Source organism: Quercus suber, unplaced genomic scaffold (assembly GCF_002906115.3).
Source record: "Quercus suber isolate HL8 unplaced genomic scaffold, Cork oak 2.0 scaffold_101, whole genome shotgun sequence".
In the NCBI taxonomy this organism is placed as follows: Eukaryota; Viridiplantae; Streptophyta; class Magnoliopsida; order Fagales; family Fagaceae; genus Quercus; species Quercus suber.
Window position 1 is genome coordinate 119,464 of NW_027069566.1, and position 10,598 is coordinate 130,061.

Here is a 10,598-nt window from a genome sequence, read left to right on the forward strand (position 1 = left end):
ATTCTTGATAGCTTCTGGTAGAATTGTGTAGTTAAAGAATTAAATTTATCATATTCTAATAGTTTAAACTTTTGGGACAATCAGTAATTTAACATGGTATCAATGCGTGAGATCTTGAATTCGATCTTTATCTCCTCCACTCTACCTCTCATTTAAAATCCCACGTGTTGGGCCTCACTTATTTAAAAGGTAGTTTCGGCCCACACGTGAGGGGGGTGTTAGAATTGTGTAATTAAATGATTAAATTTACCATATCCTAATAGTTTAAGTTTTTAGGATAATCAATAATTTAACAGCTTCAATCAATATTTGTCATATTTCTACAAAGGTGCTAAGAACTAACACAAAATGCACTAAATATTAGCCAGAAAAGAAAAGGGTGGAGGTATACCTGAATAATCACATCAGCCTGCAACCAATCTCTGACAGAATCTGAAAGCAGAGCATGATCAAGATGATCAACAAAAATAAATTCCTGTTCAAGTTCAGAAAAAGTCAAAAGCTTTCTCAATCTTAATCCTGACAAGATGTCAGGAATAGTAGGCCATGAAAGGTGTTTGGACAAGAGAAGAGCTGCCCATATGTCATCCTCTGTATGCATCGCACCAATAAGTAGAAGCCCATTCTTAGCCCTTCGAACAACATTTAAAACCTCTGCCATTCGGCCATGAGTATCATTACATGCATGAGAATGCCGTACTTGAATATATTTAGTAAATGGTTCAGCACTAGACATCCAAAAGCCTAATCCCTTCAAACAGCTTGGCATCCATATACTTGGACTATTTTCCAGTGGCTCCCTGAAAGGGCAGTTAATATGAACAGGACCACGAGGTGAAGAGGTTGCCCAATGTACAGCAGAGTCAATGGTGGTAAGTAACACACGTGCGGGAACCTGATCAGTGGCTGCAGGAAGACTGAAGAAAAACCTCACAAAAGAACCAAAATGGTTTACCTAATCCAAATTCAAAAATTTTCATTCATGAGTATGGTAATAATAATTTTGGAGCAAACTAAATATCCATTGTCTCATTCCAATAACTAATCCACTCCCCCATGCAACTATGCCCTAATAGAAATCAGAATTTCGAATTGCTTCATTAAGTTAGACTAACAAAATAAATAAAACAACGAGAAAAGGATAAGAATTATACACTATGTTACATTAACAAAGAGCTAACATAATCATAGTGAACCAACCCAAAATCTAGCATCACCAGCCAAATTACAATCATCTTTCAAGTAATCTTTCAAGTAATGACATACTTATGAATTATCACAGAGAAATAGGTCCATAGATACATATCCCATCACACAAGACTGAAGCATACAGGTACATGCAGTTTTAGCCATTATCAATTGATGATACAAGTACCAGAATGACTCTCATGAACTACAGTTGGGAACGCAAAATGGAAGAAAACTTTATTTACTTTGCAGATCTCTTCTGTTTTTAAGCTTGAAATGCAAAAGAACAAGAGGGAGACCAAATAGGCTCATCATTTATATGTTAGTGTAGATATGCAAAACACATTTTTGAGTAATACATTTTATACCAAGACAGCATCAAATCCTACGCCATTTTTTGTATAAGCAAGCATTGATAGCATTTGACAGAGAAAAGAAACTCACCAACTCCCCATTGTCAAAATCAGATACTAAAAAGAGGTTGTTAAACATCACGAAATACAATTGTTCATTATATATATAATATTGAAAAATAGTTTGTTTTATGAGGCATATACTATGTTGCAATAAGGTAAAATTTGATAATACTATAATGGACTGAATTTAATGTCCCATACCTGATTAATTGACTGGTTTGCTCCAGCATCCTGCAACTCAGGAGGGCGATCTGCAGTGAGCAACAGAAGTGGTACAAAATCTTGACTAGCCTCCACAACCTGTACATTGTCTCTTATATTGTATTATAATTAATCTAAACTAAGCTACGTGTGTTATAAGCAATGTTATGTGCAAAATCCAAGTTCCAGGACAAAACATAAATGAGGAATATCTTCTTCTTCTTTTTTTAAATAATAAAATGAGGAATGAAAACTATAGTAAATACTAGTATGATAAGAAGAACTGTGATAGCGGACAATGGTCAAAGTAAGTCACTAGAAGGGGAAAAAAAAAGATGTTATGGTTGAAGTTCTGTACCATAATCATGAATTGACAAGATCGAGCCCACCTAAACGATGACAGTAAATTGAATGTATTTCATACTTGCTATATTTTCATTTACAGCTAAAAGATGGTAACCATAATAGTAATTTACCCATAAATATTCAATGAAACTCACAGCAGGAAGAAGATTTGAAGCTGCAGTGCCAGATGATGTTATGACTACTGCTGGGTTGTGAGATCCTCTTGCATAACCAACAGCATGAAATGCAAGTGAGCGCTCATCAAAACATGCAATGCATGTTATTAGGGGATGAGTGGAAGCAGCAACAGCAAGGGGAGATGATCTCGATCCTGGAGCTACACAAAAATACTACAACAAAGAATAAATCAGACGTGTACCTCAATAGAGTTAGACCAGATTTAAAACACTTAATCTCACCGTTAAACCAAGTCGAGAGCATTCTTCAATTATAAGTGATGCCCAAACAGTGTTGATATTGGCACAGTCTCGTGCTGAGTAACACATTTCACTTGTATGATCCAACTGATAGTACAAAGAGACATACAACCTGAACAATCTTCAACAAAAATTTGTTCCTTCTAAAATCATTAAGTTAAAACCTCAATATAACTAACAATAGAAGTATAAAATGCTTGATACCATCAGCCAGCCAAAACACAGAAGCAACTAGACCGAATGTGTAAAATGAAATATAGAATTGAGGTAGAGCAAGCACTTGCTTCACATGCCAATGGCATGGGGTTTGACTCCCCGTGTCTCAACCTTAATTATATAACATAAAAAAAAAATTCAAAAATTAAAAAAAAATTAAAAAAAAATTAAAATAAAAAAAAAAAAGTGTAGTGCAATATAAAACTGACAAGGTGAAGTAGCAAGCTTCTTAATAGAGAAAATTAGTTATTCTGAACGCAATATTAAATCCCAACAGGGGAAAAAAAAGTCATTGGTTCCCCACCCAAAGGGATTGGTTATGTAAATGAATGCATTTCAAAACTAATCAAATTGGCATTGAGTCAAAGAAGAAGAAATAAAAGTAAACAAATTGCATGAAAGTTTATCAGCCAAATAGATTTTGAACAAGTAATAGGATCATGTGACTTGTCGATTTAACTTGACTATCCACAGGATCTTAACCAGTTAATTGAACACAACTAACATACCATTCTTGATAAGCAGTTTCAGCACCTAACATACCATCCTTTCATTTTGGGCAGTCCTCCCCCAAATTAGAACTTCAACAAACTAATCTCATACACAATGCTAAATTGTTTTTTTTTTTTTTTCCTTTTCTTGATTTGAACAAATTAAATAAGTTACAAAAACTTATTGCTTTGCTTTGACAATCTTCAACAATCTCAATCAATGTTCCACTACTTACTACTATTATGACCACTAGCAGGCAGTGTCAATCAATGTTTCATTTCTTACCACTATTGTGTATTCGAGTCTTTTATCTAAACATCCACATCTTCACTTGTGAAGATTTCATTACTTGAAAGCCAACAAATTTTTACCCTACTTATCCAGAAAAGAAAACAATTTCTTCTCTAATGCATGATAGTTGCAAACACAAACAGGGACAACAAAGTGGGAAACCAATCAATTCAAGCTTAGATAGATTAAAGATGGTTCAAGCAGGATCGACACCCCATGTTTGTGTTGACTTTGTCAAAGCTTCACTAGTGTTGAGTTGTTTATTCAAGAAACTAGGCATTTTGCTTGACCCTACTCTTGACCCTACTCTTGGGGGTGGGGGAATTTGAACCCTAGATTTCTCCATTGGAAACACCAGGAGGTGCCAATTGAGCTACAAGGCTCTTTGATTCGGGAGATGCAAGAAAATTATTATTTAATATTATGTTTGCAAGTCAATTGTATTTTTATGTTTTAGGTCTTAGTAGTTTATTAGGCTATTAGTATTTTAATTTGGAAAGTAAGGTTATTTTTGTAATAAGGCAATTAAGGCTTCCTAGCCAATTAGAACTAGGGTTTAGCAATCCTTTATAAACAACCTATTGTACTCCTTGAAGAGATAGTTGATATTTTTTATGAATGAAAAGAATGGCCGTGTGATCTCTTTTTGTCTAGTGCTGACTCCAGGTCTATCCTAGCTGCTGATTCCTAGTGGTTTCCCTACTTGGTGCTAACTCCAAGCAAGGCCTAGGTGCTGACTCTTAGGTCATATATCTTTATTTTATTGTTGTTTCAATTTTGTTCTGGTTGTCTTGCGTCACTCTTGGCAGCCCAACTTAACCCTAATAGTAATACTATCTCCCTCTTAAAAAAAACCTAAAAACCCACTAAAATGTCTCGACCACATCATGCAAATCTGATATAAAATTTTGTTGAGGGCCTATAGGCTCTTTTTGTTAATATTTCAATTCATATTATTTTTACAGTTTATAAGCCAGGGATACAATGCAGCCATAACCCAGCTTAGCAACTCAACATGAAATCCAACCATTTAAGCCAAATAAATAATCCAAACTAAAGGTCAGCTAGCTTAGTTGACAAAGAAATCATCAATCAATTCAATATATATATAAGCTGAAACCTCGTGTAAAAGCATGAAGTGCTACCATATGGCAAATTCTTAAAGAAGTCTTTCATTTAGCCTTCCATCTCATCACCATCTAATTAACGTCATGTGTCATTCTTTAGCCTTCCACCTAAACAAAGCTTTAAATGAATGTATTCATTTAACCTTCCATCTAAGTTCAGCCATCCACCTAAGCAAAGATTTTAATGGTTTATTTAATTTTTTTATTATTTATTTGCATTCAACAATAAATAAATTTTTTATACACGCGCACATTTGGAGATTAATATTAGTAGGAACCTCATTTGGTGGTTCAAATGAGTATCAATATGTACTTTTTGTCTAATCTCTACGCTTATCGGAAGTAGCGGATAGCCAACACGAAATAGAGTGAACCTGATTCTTACTATTGTATGTGTGTGTGCACATGTATGACACTGTAAATCTTAAACCCATAACCTTAGTCTCATATCAAATGACCTGACTAGAACTCAATATTTTACTCTTCCCACGACTCTTCCATCTCCACATGAGGTTCTCTTAAAGGGTTATATGACCTGAGAGAAGACTATCTTTGTTAGAGAATTTTCAAACGGGTTATTTGCCTAGTTGATTTTAATAAACCAATCTGAATTATTTGTGATTTGCAATTTTTACCACTAATAAATTACTGATTTTCCTAAAAGCTTAAATTGTCAAGAAATAGTGAGTTAATGAATTAACTATAATTCTAACACTCCTCCTCATGTGTGGGCCTAGACAACCCTTAGTAAGTGGGTCCCAACATATGGGATTTTTAACATTTTAAATAGGAGATAGGGCAAAGACAGGGATCAAACTAAAAATCTCCTGCTTTGATACTATAATAAATTACCGAATGTTCCAAAAACTTATGCTATTAGGAAATGGTGAATTGAATCATTTAACCACAATTCTAACAACTACCATCCTCCAAATTATTTGAATGAAGGGAAAGAATCATATAATAACATTAGCTTGATGAATTAAATACAATGTGGTAATAATCTCACTCCCTTTTTTACTGATCCTTCTTTCTAAAAAAATATTCTCTTACTTATCAAAAAATAATCACATTCCATTTCTCATCTATAAGGAATCTTGGGTAAGGCTTGAATCTAATGTCTCTCCTTTGCTTCCTTTATTCTTCTTCTTGTTTTTTGGTAACTGAAACCATTCCAATATCAGCATCAGTTCAATATTGAACAGGTCCCAACTCATGCGTATAAGACTTTGTATTTCAAACGTTCACAAATGTGTGAAAATCTAACTTCATAATGGACATACCACCATCATCAGTATCATAATAGCAATGATAATGATGATTTTAAATTACTGCCAAACACACCCCCAGAACCTCACATGTCCCATCTAAGTTTCAATCAATCTTTTGTGATGGCTCATGTCTTGTATTTCCAGTGACAAACATAATATACATTAGACAGCACAAGTCTGAAGACTAATGATGAAATGAGATATTTTAAATCTTTTAGTTTCCTAAAACAAAAGATATTGTACTTAATTTATGCTGCATATGCACAATGCAAAAGCAACCCATGCTTTATTACTTTACTTCTGACTCCAAGTATGTGGCATTTGACCAAGCCCACTTGTGTATCCACTTTCCACTGTGAGTGGATGAACAAAATATTTAAAAAGATATGTTTTCTATAACATAAAAGCACCATACCATGTTCCTGGCAATAGTAATGGTTGGAGAAAGCCTGATACAGAATTGATAGGAAGATGGACCCTCTTTCTGCAATATTACAGCAGGAACTTAGAAACAAACAGCTTACAAATAGCTCTAATCAACGATACTTATAGAAAAATAACAATGTTCACAATGGTGCACTAATTATGAGCCAAAATGACTATTGAAAATTGAGAGATAAATATAAAGGATGAAAATTACCAGGAAAAAGAGGATACCAGTTCCATAATGCCATCCATGACTTCTCTGCCATCTTTTGAAAGAAGGTTCATGTATACCTACACAATCATCTTGATCAACGATAGAACAATTAAACAAATCAACTCAACTAGATGTCTCCCCTTATAAAAGCTAAATGGAGGGTGAGGTCATGAATTCAAGACCCATTGGGTGCTTGAGTAACTCAATTCTTGAAGGACACAATGATACTAGATATGCATATAATATGATACAGAGGTTGTGTTTGGTTCTCGTAAAATATTTTCTAGAAATGTTATTTTCCAGAAAAGGAAAATATTTTTAAGTGTTTGGTTGCATTATGAAAATTGTTGTAGAAAATATTTTCATGTGTTTGGTTCTATTCTGAAAATGCTATTTTCCTACAAATTTTTCACATTTTCTCAGCTATTTTCTCAACATCCAAACAAATTTTATTACAGAAAATTTCAAAATCACAGCCAAATCCCAACACCACACACCACCGAAACTCCAATTCAACCCACGGCAACAACTCCGGCAATCAAAAGCCACAACCACCAAAACAACACCACCACCACACCACCACAACAACAACAAAAATCAAAATCACACAGAAATCAAAATCAGAGAGAGAGAGATCGGTTCGTGGGTTTCCGGCAAAGTCAAAGGCTCTGGGTCGCCGGCAAAGTCGAAGGCTCATAGGTCGAAGGCTCTGGGTCGAAGATCGTGGGTCGAAGGCGAGATCGCGCAGCGGAGGCGAGATCGAAGGCGAGATCGAGCAGCGTGGTGCTGTGATCAACGAGACCGGTGCGATCTGGTGCGTGTGATCGTCGGACTGGAGCTCGGGGTTCGCCGGCAACGTCGAAGGCGTGATCTGGGCTCCTCTTCTTCCTCTCGCTCTCTCTCTCTCTCTCTCTCTCTCTATTTTTCCGGAAATCATTTGAAGTGAAAATAGGAATGAAAATGCATTTCAATGGTCAAAGCTCCTTTTTTACGGTCAAATGAAAATGATTTCCGGAAAATTTTATTTTCAAAACTATCCAAACAGCCTATTTTACGAAAAATGATTTCCTGAAACCATTTACACCCAAAACAAACGGACCTAGACATGATGATACAAATCAATTCAGAAGGATACAATACAACATATACTTCACATAATTAATATATAAATAACTAAATTTAAATAAATTATAGACTCACAAAAAAAAAAAAAGAGAAGAAGAAGAAGAAGAAGAAGAAGAGTCAACTGTAAAACTAAATAAGAAGATACTCCCTCCTTCCTAAAAATGTCCTATTTTTCATTTTTGGGACATCCTAAAATAAATGTCCACTTTCCAGAAGTGGAATCACATTTTTCTTAACCATCCACATCCTTTTCAAAAAAATAATAATAATAATTATTAAAAGTCATTCTAAACTATCCAAATCTTTTCTTCTTTTTTTTTTTTTTTTTTTTTTTGATAGGTAAGAAAAAATATTATTAAAAATGTAGATTTTTTTTTTTCCATTCTAAACTATCCAAATCTTTTTCAAATAATAATAATAATAAAAATAATTATTGTAACAGTTTTATCTAAAAAACGTAAAACAATAATATTATAATATTATTATAATTATTATTATAATTATTAATATTATAATAATAATAATAATAATAATAAAAATAAGAATTTATCTAAAAACTTAAAATCCATACCATTGTAACAGTTTTATCCTCCACAACTTTGAGCTTTCCAAGATTAGACCTTATGCTTTCAGAGTGACATTTATCTGTAGTCAACCAAGAATGACAACTGGCCTGAAGAGAAAAGATTATAATAAAGATGTTATACACATGTAGATAGAAATACGTTTGAAGACCACTTCTTGTAATAGAAGTCCGTAACTTATGCCCCATTTGTCTCAAAATAAAATATTTTCCGGAAATTATTTTACACATTTTACCATGTTTGTATGGGTGAAAAATATGGACAACTGTAAAATATTTTCTGGTCAAACTGTAAGACTCAGACTCTCAAAAGTAAAATTTCTTACGCTTAAATCAAACGTAAAACATTTTACGCCTTTTTTTTTATAGGTAAGAAAGATGTGTATTTGAAAAACTGCTAAATGCAAAATAGCACCAGCATATCAAAAGTACAAAAAAAGATGGAAAAGCAAAAACATAAAAAAGCACTAATTATAAAGAGAAGAGAGCTAAGGAAAAAAGGAAGAGAATCACTAGATTTGAGTCCCCAGGCTAAAAAAACATTATATGCTTTCTTTCTCTCACACTACTCTCCCTCTCTCCCCCTCTCACTCTTTGCTCTTCCCACAAACCAGACACTCTTTGCTCTTCCCACAAACCAGACCACCAAGCCACCACCGAACCACTCATCACCAGCCACCAATCCATTTGTCAGCGCCAGCTCCACCTCTGCCATAGTTTGCTTCACCCACCGAATCTCGGTTCAACCTTCATAAGTTTTATTCTTTTTTTGGATGGTTTTTGGGTTGTGGCAGGTGGCTGGGTCGTTGTGGGTTGCAGTGGGTGGCTGGGTCGTTGGTGGGTTGCAGTGGGTGGCTGGTTCGTGGGTGGGTTCACAGTTGTGGCTGGGTTCGTGTGTGGGTTGTGGTGGGTAGTTGGGTTGCGGTGGGTGTTGGTTTTGTGGGTGGGTCGCAGTGGTGGCTGGGTTCGTGGTTTCGTGTGTGCTGATCTGGCAGTGGTTTGGGTAGGTGGTGGAGTGGCAGTGGGTTGGTTTTCGCTGGATCCAGTGGTGGTTGCTTGGATTTGATTGGTGGTGAGATTAGGAAATTTTTTTCCTTTTGCTATGAAACAAACACTTGAAAATGATTTCTTTGCATTTTCAAAAATGTAACCAAACATGGTAAAATGAAAAGAAAATTAGTAAAATATTTTACTTCAAAACAAACAAAGTCTTAGTCCCCTGGCCCACCCCACCTTAAGAAGGAAATATTTAAATCTTCTTGTAGCTTAAAATTAGGTTTTAACATTCACATGCACAAGAATGGTACAATCCACAGTTCACAGAGAATATTGTGTGAGAAATCAAGCAAGCCCAATAAATTCCAAAATAGCAGTTAAAAAATAATCACGGTATACAGAGATCATCAAAATTTGCTAATGTGAATATTAGCAATAAAATAACTTGAGAAGGTAAATATTGCACTCAGAATAAAATCCCTTGACCAATAAAAATATAATAAATCAATCAAATATGAAAATCATGGACTTATAGAAACAAAAGCACAATGGGATATGACATCCTAGAATACCTGTTTGAGAGAGAACTCATAAGAACGAACAGCTTCTTCAAATGAACAGAGGGAAGAATTATTCCAAGCAAGTGTTGCTGCTAAAAAAGAAACTCCCTCGTACTCATCTAACTCAATCTGTTACAATCATATTGTTATTTTCAGCTTACAACTTCGAACTAACATGTTGTCTTCTAAACCTAGAGAATGCATAATAAGCATGACATGGGGAGGCATTATCCCAAAAAAAAAAAAAAAGAAAAAAAAAAAGGCAAACAAATAGAAGTTTACCTGGGGAATGAAAAGGTAAGAACCAGCCTCATTCATCTTGGAAGATGCAATGTTGAAATTAATATCCATAAAACCATAAATCATTATAAACGTTGAATCAGTTGAAAGATATCTGCAGAGAAATTAAACAAAAATGCTTTAATTTATTTGAAGGTAGTCACAATTCATCTTAAAGTGAGTACTTTCATAGAAGGGGAGGAGAATGCATTTGGGGGAGGGGGGGGGTTAGAGGATGTCCTCTTTCATATTTGAGCAAGTTTTTTGAATGAGGTTGAGACCAACAACATGGTTGTTGGTGTGGATTTGTTTCACCTTTGACAAACTGATGCTTCATTGTTCAAAATTAGCGTGACTCTTTCGATACAATTCCATTTCTACTTTTCCCTTTTTATCTTTTTATTTCCAACAAACACCAACCGCCCACCCCC

General features: G+C 34.7%; 2 protein-coding genes across 6 annotated transcripts in view; both read right to left on the reverse strand.

Moving 5' to 3' along the window:
• Positions 1-10,278, reverse strand: part of LOC112030165 (protein PHYLLO, chloroplastic) — a 28,486-nt gene extending 18,208 nt beyond the window's left edge. For 2 of the 5 annotated variants that reach the window (XM_065774883.1, XM_065774887.1), the window contains exons 1-9: positions 10,171-10,278; positions 9,901-10,017; positions 8,321-8,422; positions 6,642-6,701; positions 6,400-6,468; positions 2,570-2,674; positions 2,306-2,500; positions 1,806-1,904; positions 392-955 (exon numbers count right to left, since the gene is read on the reverse strand). In XM_065774883.1, coding sequence (XP_065630955.1) covers positions 392-955; positions 1,806-1,904; positions 2,306-2,500; positions 2,570-2,674; positions 6,400-6,468; positions 6,642-6,701; positions 8,321-8,422; positions 9,901-10,017; positions 10,171-10,254 — 1,395 coding nt within the window. In that variant the 5' untranslated portion in view covers positions 10,255-10,278. Of the gene's footprint in view, positions 1-391; positions 956-1,805; positions 1,905-2,305; positions 2,501-2,569; positions 2,709-6,399; positions 6,469-6,624; positions 6,702-8,320; positions 8,423-9,900; positions 10,018-10,170 lie in introns of those variants that run through there. The other 3 variants (XM_065774884.1, XM_065774885.1, XM_065774886.1) reach the window with 3 other exon arrangements.
• Positions 10,268-10,598, reverse strand: part of LOC112030147 (uncharacterized) — a 9,741-nt gene continuing 9,410 nt past the window's right edge. The window contains exon 3 of the mRNA XM_065774873.1: positions 10,268-10,282. Within this exon, the coding sequence (XP_065630945.1) occupies positions 10,268-10,282 (15 nt within the window). The remainder of the gene's footprint in view (positions 10,283-10,598) is intronic.